The 13,209-nt window shown below is 42.8% G+C and overlaps 1 protein-coding gene across 1 annotated transcript; it reads right to left on the minus strand.

Annotated features, from left to right (window-relative positions):
• Nucleotides 1-10,845: 10,845 nt before the first annotated feature.
• LOC311328466 (putative D-methionine-binding lipoprotein MetQ) lies at nt 10,846-12,453 on the minus strand (the record flags this gene model as incomplete). The annotated part of the gene is made up of 2 exons (XM_084462432.1): nt 10,846-10,949; nt 11,778-12,453. The coding sequence occupies 2 exons, from the start codon at nt 12,451-12,453 to the stop codon at nt 10,846-10,848; spliced, it is 780 nt and encodes a 259-aa protein (XP_084318558.1).
• Between the last annotated feature and the right edge of the window lie 756 nt (nt 12,454-13,209).

The following is a 13,209-nucleotide window of genomic DNA, read 5'->3' on the forward strand; positions in this document are numbered from 1 at the left end:
TGTGAATGCACCGAGGCCATCACTAGCAACACAGCAGGTATGATCACCTAGATACTTTTGCGCCCAGAGTTTCAGCTCCTTTCCCGGGAACTAGTGACCATACTGAAACGCATATATAGCTGGTAGTTTTCCTCGTTGGCAACAAATGGGTGTCTGTTGTCAGAACCTCTTTCAGGTTTGCCTACATGTTTTTAACCACTCCAGTAGGAATCATCTATCTGAACATGTCCCTGCAGAAGACGGCTGTCATCACGTTCTTTCATTACCTGCATACGCTTGTGCTTTAAGCGCCCAGCAGCATTATAAGAAATTCCCATCTATCTAGAGAACTCTATGGCCCATATACCATTCTTGGTCTGAGTCATTAAAAACATGCCAAGAAACCAAGTGGTAAAGGGCAGTTTGCAGCTTCTAGGATGGTTCCACTGGTCAATGATGTCTGGTGACGCCAGCGTTTGCACTGGTATAACTCACGGGTTTTTACGGTGTAATACTCACGACAATAACACAGAGGACATTCAAACCCATTCGGCCATGCCATTTGAAAAACAGGGCACGGCATTGTTGTTCCTAGCCATATTGCTGAAAGAACTCCACAAGGCTCATGCTTTTCTGAAACTGACTTTTGTTCTTGGCCATGATACACCTTCTACTCCAAGGAAAAACGGTATCGTAAGTGTAGACAAGAAGGAAGCTTAGGTCAGATGGTAATAAGGATGTTATCTAGATAAGATTCACAGGAATTGCTAACTATGGTTTAGCTATAGCTTGACATGCCATGCATTAAACGAGAATCTGCTGACATACATGTGTTTGGTTCTTAATGAATCCTAATTACCACTGTGTCTCATCCAGTTTGAGGAGCCTTGCTGACATGGGGCAAGTTCTCGCAGCCATGTAACCAATCCTTGATACCATTGCTTTCAAATCACAGCTCCGATTGAATCGATAACAATATTCAGCAAAGTATCTTGGTAGATGCTTATGGTTAATATTGTGTGAACTGCCTTTCAGAGAATTTTTGACGTTACCGATCATGGTGTTGACTCACGAAAACAACTCATTAGTCATCTATTACTAACCACCACCTGTTACCCTGTTGGATGTGGGTGTCCTGCATCGGCTATTCTTATTAATGCACGTAGGCCATCACAGACAACACAGCAAGTATGATCACCTAGATGCTTCTGCTCCCATAGTACCAACTCCTTTTCCCGGAAACTGGTGACCATGCTGAAACGCATATACAGTTGGCGGTTTGCCTCGTTGGTTTGCACGGCGGCAGCAAAGTGGTGTTTGTTTTCAGAACCTCTTCCCCGTTTGCCTCCATGTGTTTCACTGCGCAAGTAGGAATCAACCATCTACACATGTCCCTACAGGGGGCGGCTGTCATACCGTTCTTTCACTACCTGCACAAGCTTGTGCTTCAAGCGCCAAACAGCATTATAGGAGATTCCAACTGTCTCGAGAGCTCCATGGCCGATATGCCATTCTTGATCTGAGTTATTAGGAACATGCCCAGAAACCAAGCGGTAAAGGCAGTTTGCCAGCTCCCAGAATGGTGTCACTGGTCAATAATGTCTGGTGACAGCAGCGATTGCACTGGTAGAGCTCACTGGTTTTTCATAGTGCAATACTCTAGGCAACAACACAGAGGACATTAAAACCAATTTAGCCACCGGAATTTAAAAACCTAGTCACGGCATTGTTGTTCCTAGCCATATCGCTGAAAGAACTCAATAAGGCTCATGCCGTTCTGAAACTGAATTTCGTTCTTAACCATGATGCACCTACTACTTCGAGGAAAACCAGCGTCGCAAGTTGAGACGAGAATGATGCTAAGGTAGATGGTAACCAAGAAGAACTTTACACGATGTTAGACTTTTCTTACTCCCCTGAAAAGTCTAACATCACATGATTTTCAAAGGCTTCAGCCAATACGTCCATATGTCCAAACTCTGGAAACCAGAGAACAACACCGAACTTACACATCAATAGCCGACCTATTAAACGTAATTATGCTGCGCTAACACACACTATTTGCGCTGTCATCATTGGAGATTCATGGATTTTAAACTTTCAATGGCTCTAAATAAGTCGAACTTATAAGGCATGACTGAACCTACTTTCTGCTATTAAAAGCAGCCCAAAATAAAAATGGTTTCAGCCATACCCATTGCATATTTTATCACCACTGGTTACTGCTTGATCGATGATTTGCTTACAGAACTATCCTAGGTAGCCTTGCTCAGCCTTGGCTTACCACCAAAACTCTCGGACAGTGAAGCCATCACCATGGAGGTGGTTTGCGAGTAGCTTGGACATCACAAAGACAAACGTATCCGCGAAGTTCTACTTAGGTTACTGGTCAATCACTCTTTATTAAACTCTGTGTAAGTAACGTGAGTTAAACACTTCACTTTTATCTGCATCCTTGTATTTTTAGGGCTTTAGGCATTTGTATATTTTTGAAAAGTGCCCAATGGCTCTTCCGAAGCCTGTGCCAGACGATAAAGCACTCAAATCACTCTTTATTATTCGGCAACATTCATATGTACGAACAGGCTGAAGCTTATGTAGCACAATGGATTATCTCGTTAAACTCACGTTAGCTAACGTGGCTGGTGCCCACCTATATTTCACCATGAACTCACGTTAAGTACAATAGTAATATAGTCATCCCAAAACAGACTCCAGACTTTCTACTGTTTTGTTTTTAACCAGCAGCGTTTAAGTTATCGAACTTTGTCCTTATTACCAGCTAACCTAAGTATCATTATCATCTAAACTGACGCCACTGGTTTTACTCAAAGTAGGAGGGGGTTCATGGACAAGAACAAAATTCAGTTTCAGAAAGGCATGAGCCTTGTGGAGTTCTTTCCGCAATATGGCCAAGAACAACAATACCTGAGCCAGTTTTTCAAATGCAGGTGGCCCAATGAGTTTGTGTGTGGCTCTTTTGATACAACAATGCAGCCTCTAAAACATCAGGGTTTTCGATATATCAGGTAACGAAAAAGAAACGATTTTATGATGGTATAACCTCGTCAACCCAATAACTCCATAACACTGTCTCTTGTGAACGCATCCTATGCCAATACCATCAATTATTCATTCTTCTCACCAGCTCGTGATCATTTGGGCGCTATCATTCAGCACCTTGAATCATCTCTCTAACAAGAGCATGTCACCATAGAGAGCTGCATCCAGACTTAAAGCAACGAAGTGTTGTACCTGTTCCTACACAGGTTCTGGATGAGCAGGCCAATGATAAACCGCAACAATCGTCGGTAACTGGTAGCGACGATGAGCAGAGAAATCACGTCAGAAAAAATACTACCGACAACTGACTAGCTTGTTTGGTTCTGTCATAGTCAGGCGTCGCAGTTACAGCCAGCGGAAGCAATCAAACGTGTTTCCGCTGTATACTAAGTTAAACCTCAATACTGACAAGTACTCTGATGACATGAGGAAAACAATGTCGCAATGTGATGGCTCGCTCTTATAATAGAACGATTAAACTACATGTGAGAGTTGCCACGGGATGGTTAGAAAACGACAGGCTATGCAGCTGGTAGCGGATATGGCTCAAAACTTTGAGCCTTTTTACGAACAGCACAAGGTTGGGATTGAGCAAACAAAAGGTCTGCAGATCCTCAGTTTTTACGGTAAAGGCTTGGCGATGCGCCCGTAATGGTTTAGGTAAGCAACTAGGAAGAACGCGCAAAAGAGTCAGCAAAAGCGACAAACCAAGCTCAGTCCGAGAGAAAAGACAGATCGCAAACGAATAGATCAGGTAGCCACCGGCTATACGGTAAAACCAAATCCTTGAACAGCAGAATCGGTCATGGAACGGAAGAGCGACAATGTTGTCAAATTCTGTCCCACCACCAAAATGAGAAAGTGTGGGCCAGTGTAGCAAGAAAGGTGAAAGCCGTGACAAGCGAAGCTTGCGAGGAAGCGCTCAGGCGAGATCCTGAGCCAAAACGGCAATGGGTCATTGTTATTGGTTGTGGTCCCATTGCTACGACGCCACACTCATTAGTTCTCCATGGTTACAAAGGAGAGCATTCCTTGTGGAAGTTCCAATACGCCTACCAATCGCCACTTGAATCCAGTGAGCGTAGCGTCAACACAGCCTCTGCCACTTGCAAACTCAACTTTACCCAAGGTAGATCCATACGGTCATTGATCAGATGGAGGCAAGCTCCCTAAATGACTCCACTGACAATTTGATAGCCCACATCCAGAACCTTGTCATAGCAGAGCTTGGGACGGTTTTTTTGAAGATAGTCTGCACACTTATCCATAGCCTCACGTCTTGTCAGACCTCTACTGCTCGCACTTTGCCTGATTCCCCGGGCCCCCTTTTGTCAGACTCTCCCATGAGTATCTTCAAGGACCGTTCTGCCACCCAGCTTTCAATAGCCTCATACCACTTGTCGTGTAAGCAGTGACCGGCTTTCCACAGACACTCACACATGGATAACGTCCATGATAATGGTTGCCTTAACTACCTTCTTCTTCATAATCACGGTAATCAGTTTCCGTTGATGCTGGTACCATCAATAACAATGACCCACTGCCGTTTCTGCTCCTGATCTAGCCTAGGAACTTCCTCGACATCTTCTGATATCACGGCTTCCGCCTCTCTTTCTACACTGGCCAACACTCTCTTATTCTTGGCTGGAGGACGGAATTTAACAACGTTATCGCTCTTCCGATCCATCTCCATGACCGATTCTGCCGTTCGAGGATTGGGTTTTACTGTATAAACAGTGCCTACCTGTGCCATGCGTTTGCGATCTTTCTTCTCTCCCAGCTGATCCTAGTTTGCAGCTTCTGCTGACTCTGTTGCTCATTCTCCCTAGTTGCTTTCCTCAACCATTCTGGGCGCATAACTTGGCCATTACCGTAAAAACTGAGGATCTGCAGGCATTTTGTTTGCTCAATCCCAACTTTGCGCTGTTCGTAAAAAACCTCAAAGTTTTGAGCCGTATCAGCTACACCAGCTGCATCGTATGTCGTTTTCCAACCATACCTTGGCAACATCTCACTACTATGTAGTTTAATCGTTCTATCATAAGAGCGATCCATCACATTGCTGGCAATTTTTTTCCTCATTCCATCAGAGTACTTGTCAGTTATTGAGGTTTAACTGGGTTCTAGCGGAAACACGCTCGATTGCTTCCGCTGGCTGTAACTGCGACGACTGCCTACGACAGAACCAAACAAGCTGGTCAGTTGTCGAGAGGTATTTTTCCTGACGTGATTTCACTGCTCACCGTCGCTACTCGTTACCGATGATTGCTGCGACTCATCATGGGCCTGTTTATCCAGATACCCTTCGAGGAGAAGGCGCAACACTTCGTTGCCTTCAGTTAGGGTATAGCTCTCTACGGTGCCGTGCTCTTGTTGGATAGTGTATTCAAGGTACTGCATGATAGCATAAAATGATCACGAGCTGGTGTGAAGAATGAATAATCTATGGTATTGGAGTAGGATGCGTTCACAATAGACAGGGTTATGTAATCATTGGTTTGACGACGTTATATCACCATAAACCCGTCTCTTTTTCGTTACCGGATATGTCGAAAACCCTGATGTTTTAGCGGCTGCATTGTCGTATCAAAAGAACCACACCCATGGTTATTGATGGGCACCATCATCAGCGGAAACTGATTATCTGGATTATGTAAGAGAAGGGAGTTCAGGCAACCATAATCTTGGACTGTATTCATACTCGAATATCTGTGAAAAGCCGGTCACTGCTTACACGACAAGGTGGATTAGACTATGGTAAGTTGGGGGTGCAGAACGGTTCCTGAAGATACTAAGGAGAAAGTCTGACAAGGTGGCCATGGGAATCCGGCAAAGTGCGAGCAAGATAAGTCGGACAAAACGTGTAGCCATTGATAGATAAATGTACAGACTATCTCCACAAAACCGTCCCAAGCGCTGGATGCTGGCTATCCGATTGTCAGTGGAGTCATTGAGGGAGCTTGCCTCCATGTGATTAATGACCGGATGTATCTAACCGCGGCACAGTGGAGTTTGCAAGAGACAGAGGTTGTGTTGAAGCTACTCTCTCTGGATTCAAGTGGATATTGCCAAGCGTGTTGGAACTTCCATAAGGAATGCTCTCGCCTTTGTAATCATGGAGAACTAAGGGATGTGGCGTCGTAGCAAGGGAACCACACCCATTGCATTTAAGGGCTTGAGGCATAGAGATGTTTTTTAAAAAAGTGCCCTATGGCTCCTTCGTAGCTTTTTCCAGTCGATAAAGTACTCAAATCACTATTTCCCTGTAACATGAATATGTACAAAAAGGATGAAGCCTATGTAGCGCAAGGGATTATCTCATCGAACTCTCGTTATTTACTATATCCAGCATATAAATTCTTACCATAGCCACTTTAAACTCTGGATAGGCGGGGTATTTCACCTAGTGACAACCTAGTCCCTGTCACATTATCTGGCATGTAGTAGAGATCTGACTGGAGCTGTAAAGCTAACTGTAGGTCGTTTAATTAATATAATAACTGCACACTGGTGTCACCAATCAGTACAGGGAACTTAGCCCTTATTAAGACTGTTAGTATCTAAACCTACTTTAACGTAAGTTCGACGCTTCAGTTTTGGCTAAAGCCCTTAGATGTTAATGCCTTTAGTCATAGCGATGTTTTTTGAAAAGTGCTTAATGGCTACTTCGAAGCCTTTGCCAACCAATAAAGTACTCAAATCACTATTTCCCTGTAACATGAATATGTACAAAAAGGATGAAGCCTATGTAGCGCAAGGGATTATCTCGTCGAACTCACGCTACTTTAGATCAAGAACGCAATGTTCGACTTTTCTTACTACCCAGAAAAGTCGAACATCCCATGATTTTCAATGGCTTCAGCGAATACGGCCATATGACCAAACTATGGGAACCAGCGAATAACGCCACACTTACCAGTCGATAGGCGGCAGATTAAGCATGAATAACTTGCGCTACCGTACACTATGTACGCTGTAACCATTGATAAATAATGGATTTTAAACTTTCATGGTCTCTAAACAAGTCGAACATCGCGTATTAAGATTAGATACTAAACCAATGCCTTCTAATCTTTCTCTGCCTACCACCAAACATTACCTTTTTTTAACACCCACTAAAACCTACAGCTTATATTCTTTGACAGGCTCTACCTTTACTTACTAATTCTCTGGCCTCTCTGTCTGCCTTTTTATTTCTCAATGCGTTCATAGCTTCATCTAAACGATCCTGTAAATCAAATACATCCACTTCAAGCTGGTCTCTTCTTGTAATTATATTGGTATACAGCATCCAAGAGTTAAGCGGAATCATAGCTATACCCAAGAAGTTTCCTTCCATAGAGCCGAAAGCACCGTCGAATACTTTGAAATCTAAATACTCATGGACAGTACCAAGTTTAGCAAGTTGCTTAGCTGCAGCCCATGTCAGAGCTGAGCCAGAAACCCAGTAACTCAAAGTTGAGATCGACGATTTGATGGAAGTCCATAAAGTGGATCCAACTGATAAATAAGGATCATTATTGTTAAACTGTAATAATGTACCCAACAATGCATTAGGAACACATGCCAATATAGTTCCAACAATCAACTTTTTCTGAGTACTAGTATCTCCACCTGGAAAGTACTTGGAGATTCCTGTAAATGCAACACCGTATACAAACGATGATAAAACCGCTGATGCTGCCAATGCAGTTGCAGAACTGATAAATCCAACTTTAGTCAGTTCATCAATTTCAGATTGTACATCCAAGATCTGACCAAGAATCTCTTCTTCAGTCTTGAAACTCAAAGACTTACTATATGCCAAGTAGTCTTTATTCGATAATTTGGTACTATCAGCGTACAAATTGATGCATATAAATGACGATAAAAAAAGTATAATCAGCTTTCTCACAACATATTCCTTATTAATATGTAGATTGATTTATAAATCCAGATTCAGACTATAGATTTGAGATCAGTGTGCTGAAACCAGAATAAGCCTGACAGTAAAAGCACAGAATTGTGGTAAAACATATATTAGCGTCAAAAAGGATTTTGTATTTCATTCAATTAATTTAATTTAAGATAATCATTTTTTTGCAAATCACGAAAAGTTCTAAATAATTTTATTGTATGAACTCCTATCAATCGTTATCGCTATAAGTAGAAATATATAAACACTGAAAATTCAGAAAACACTTATTTTTTGAATACCTGAATTACTATAGAGTTATTAGATAACTGTCTTTCACTACCCATATAAAGAATATACCAACTCGTAAAAAACACCTAAAATTCGGATGATCGTACATTGTCTTTCCTTCAAGCCAACCGCATGGTAATCTTGATTATTGATTGTCAACTAATTAATTCCATGAAAACAAAATAATACCCATCCGTCGGTGGGGTCATGGCATGGCTTTTCCTTCTTATTTGGAAATAATCGGCTTTGTCTTTTCAGCTCATGTCTTATTCTGCACTGTAAAGCAGCATAAACTATAAGACAGAGTGTCATTACCATCAGCAGAGCTTCAATGCGTTCAGGCTTCTTTAGGTAAAGGGACAACACCAGTAAATCATAGCTCTTCAGAAATCGAAATCCTCTTTCAACATATTGCTGCGACTTATAGGTAGACAACAATTCATCTGCATTAAGATCGTCTTATTTAGGTCATTCGTACCAAGAATAAAGCAACTCAGTGCATCCGAGTACTTCTCGCATGCTACTAAGCAAGCTGCTTGCTTATACAAAGTATTCCATATGGTCAGACCCACTATCCGTCGATGGACGGCCTTTTCTCCCATAGCATGGCTTGCGATAACCTATGGCTCTGAGCTTTAACAGTATTCACATTGCTTTTGCCAGAGAGACAATGCCTCAAAGTTTCATCCAAGCGGCGAAATACCTTTGGGTGCGGCTATTTTTACACGACAATGCAGCCACTAACACATCATGGTTTTCGATATATCCGGAAACGAAAAGGAAACTGGGTTATGTAGTTATTGGTCTGACTACGTTCTATCATTATAAAATAGGCTCTTTTTCGTTACCGGATATATCGAAAACCATGATGTGTTAGTGGCTGCATTGTCGTATCAAAAAAACCTCACCCTACTCAAACCACTCTTTTCCTGTAACATACATATGTACAAAAAGGCTAAAACCTATGTAGCGCAATGGATTATCTCGTTGAACTCACGTTATTTACACTGTAACAATTGGGAAGTCAGGGATTTTACACTTTCATAACCTCTAGCAAAGTTGAACATAGCGTACCGCATCATTAACCATCTTGGAAAAATTCTATCCTTTTGCCTGACAACTGCCAACACCGATTACCGTAACCAAGTACCAAATCTCATCGAAGAGTTAACGGGTAGAATTTATGGAGATAATGGCTGTGTCTCTGAGGAGTTGGTAGCTTGGTTACAGGAAAAAGGCCTGAACCTAGTAACGAAAGTCAGGAAAAATATGAAACCAAAAGAGCTGAAGGACTTTGCTAAAGTGATGTTGCGAAACTTGGCAGTAATAGAAAGCGTCAATGATCAGGTGAAGAATATTTTGCAGATCTAACATACTCGACACCGTTCACCATTTTTGTGGTCCCCTTGCTACAACGCAACATTCATTAGTTCTCCCTGATTACGAAGTCCAGAGCCTGCCTTATGTAAGTTCCAATACGTCTGCCAATCTCCACTTAAATCAAGTGAGCGTAACTTCAACACAAGCTATGACCATTCAAAACCACACTTTGCTCAGATTAGATCCATACGGTCATTGATCAAATGGTGGCAGCCTCCTCAATTACTCCACTGGCAAACGGATATCCAGTATCCAAGCCTTGGCATCGCAGCACCTAGGGCGGTTTTTTTGAAGATAGTCTCCACACTTATCCATGGCCTCCAGTTTTGTCAGACCTCTCTTGCTCACACTTTGCCTGATTCCCCAAGCCACCTTATCAGACTCTAACATGAGTATTTCATGGACCGTTCTGCCACCCAGCTTTCAATAACCTCATCACCTTTGTCGTGTAAGCAGTGACCTGCTGTTCACAGATAACCAAGTACATGGATAAAGTCCTTGATTATGGTCGCATTAACTACCTTCTTTTTCATAATCAAGGTCATCAGGTTCCGCTGATGATGGTGCCCATCAATAACAATGACCAACTGTCGTTTCTGCTCTTGATCTCGCCTGAGCACTTTCTCGAAAGCTTCTTCTATCACAGTTTCCACCTCTCTTTCTTCACTGGTCCACACTCTTTTCTTCCTAGTGGGAGGACGGAATTTAACAACGTTGTCGCTCTGCCAATCCATATCCATGATCGATTCTGCCATTCGAGGATTGGGTTTTACCGTATAAACGGTGGCTATCTACGCCATTAGTTTGCGATCTTTCTTCTCTCCCGGACTGAGCCTGGTTTGCAGCCTAAGATGACTCTTTTGCACGTTCTTTCTGGTTGCTTCCTCAACCATTCCTAGTGCATCACAAGACCATTACCGTAAAAACTAAGAATCTGCAGGTCTTCTGTTTGCTCAATCCCAACCTTGAGCTGTTCGTAAAAAGCCTCAAAGTTTTGAGCCGTATCCGCTACCAGTTGCATAGCCTATCGTTTTCCAACAATACCATGGCAACTCTCACGATGCCGTTTAATCCTTAGATCATAAGAGCGATCCATCACATCGCTGGCAATTTTCCCCCTATGCCATCAGAGTACTGGTCAGTATTGAAGTTTAACTGAGCATCCAGCGGAAACACGCTGGATTGCTTCCACTGGCTGTAACTGCGACGCCTAACTGCTACAGAATCAAACAAGCTGGTCAGTTGTCTGGAGGTGTTCCCCTGACGTAATTCCTCTGTTCACCGTTGCTACCCATTACTGACGATTGCTGCAGCTCAGCATTGCCATGCTTATCCAGATACCCTTGAAAGAGAAGGCCAACACTTCGTTGCCTTCAGCCTAGATATAGATCTCTACGGTGCCATGCTCTTGTTGGATAGTGGATTCAAGGTACTGAATAACAGCGTCAAAATGATCACGAGTTGGTGAGAAGAATGGATAATCGATGGTATTGGCGCAGTATACATTCACAATAGCCGGTGTTATGGAGTTATTGGTTTGACGACGTTATATCACCATAAAACCGTCTCTTTTGCGTTACCTGATATATCGAAAACCATGATATTTTAGCAGCTGCATTACGTATCAAAAGCTCAGCACCATTCCATTTTCAGGAAATTAATGAGTTAACGATTAATAATCAATAGCGCCACGAGGTGGCTTACAGAAAAGACAATGGACGATCATCCACATTTTAGGTGTTTTTTACGAGTCAGTTTATTCCTGATAGGGCGGTGAAAGACAGATAAATATGCCTTGTGCAAACTACCCAGAAAGATCAGATTTCAAAATCCTCAGCAGGGAGTCAAATACTCAAAGGTACGAAGGTTGTTCAGATGTAGAAAACTTCGTAGACCTTGCAATACTGGCAGGAAAACTGAAACATAAGTCACTCTAATGAAGCCATCTTGCTAGCTACTCAATCTAAAAATAATCTAAAGTTATTATTACAACAACAAACAGAAACTGATCAAAAAGTCACTTCAGAACAGGATAAAAGAGATCTGATCAGAACCTTATCCAGCGCTATATTAGCAGTAAACTGGCTGAAGACAAACAGCAGCCATTAAGGTTGGAAGCGAAACACTTCCAGCCTTAAAAGATATTATTTCCAGCCTGCCACAGAACTACCTTTAAACAACTCAGCGGCCTTTGTCTCTACTGTGTCAGTCTGGTAAGACTTGACCAGTGCAACCACTCGAGGATCTTCCTTGTTCTCTTCACTGGCAACAATAATATTCACGTAAGGTGAATCTTTATCTTCCACAAACAGGGCATCACTCGTTGGAGTGTAGCCTGCAGGCACCGCATAGGTATTGTTGATAACGGCCATATCCACATCATCCAGTGAACGTGGTAGTTGAGCAGCATCCAGCTCAATAAACTGGAAGTTACGGGGGTTCTCAACAATATCAGCCGGTGTCGCTTCCAGATCATTGATATCCTTCAGTTTGATAAAGCCACGTTGGTGTAGAAGAATCAATGTACGACCTTCATTACTTGGATCATTTGGAATGGCAATTTTGGCGCCATTCTTCAGCTCACTAATATCTTTCAGCTTCTTGGAGTACGCTGCAATTGGGTAAACGAATGTATTGCCAACAGCTACTAGCTTAAAGCCTCGGTCTTTCACCATACTATCTAGGTAAGGCCGGTGTTGGAACACGTTGGCATCAATACTGCCATCAGACAAAGCAACATTGGGAGAAACGTAGTCAGAAAATTCCACCAGATCCACGTCCACATTGTGGTTTTTTTTGGCAATATTCACAACAACTTTCATGACATCTGCTTCAGGCCCTGCCATTACGCCAACCTTCAGATGGCCATTCTGACCATCAGACGGACCACAGCCAACCAACAACACTGCCAATGCCAGAACAGCAGAACTGGCCAGAATTTTTACTGTGTTTAGAATACTAAAAGTCATTTATTACTCCCCTGACTTTCCAAAAGCCTGTTAACACACAGTGTGTCAGCTTATTCCCAAAGTTCTATCCATAATTATTGATTTATATTCAGTAGCTACGATCATAATGCTGCTGAAGTCGATCACCGATCATCTGCAACAACTGGACCAAAGCTACCAATACGACCACAGTAGACAACATGATGACACCATCAAACCTCTGGTATCCATAACGAATCCCCAGATCCCCAAGCCCCCCACCACCAATCGCTCCTGCCATGGCAGAGTAACTGACCAAAGTAACCATGGTAATCGTCATACCGTTAGTCAATCTGGGTCTGGCTTCAGGTAGCAAAACCTTGGTTACGATCTGCAAAGGGCTCGCTCCCATGGACTGGGCGGCTTCCACCAACCCAGAAGGCACTTCAGTCAATGCACCTTCAGCAATTCTGGCAACAAAAGGAATAGCGGCTATCGTTAGCGGGACAATCGCTGCAGTGGTACCGATAGAAGTCCCCGTCAGCAGCCTTGTCAGTGGAATAATGCCGACCATTAGAATAATGAAAGGAATGGAACGCCAAGCATTCACAATCCACCCCAATATCATGTTGGCGGCACGATTCTCGAGAATACGCCCTTCTCTGGTGACATAAA

The sequence above is a fragment of the Borostomias antarcticus genome (genome assembly GCF_949987555.1).
Source record: "Borostomias antarcticus genome assembly, contig: scaffold_63, whole genome shotgun sequence".
In the NCBI taxonomy this organism is placed as follows: Eukaryota; Metazoa; Chordata; class Actinopteri; order Stomiiformes; family Stomiidae; genus Borostomias; species Borostomias antarcticus.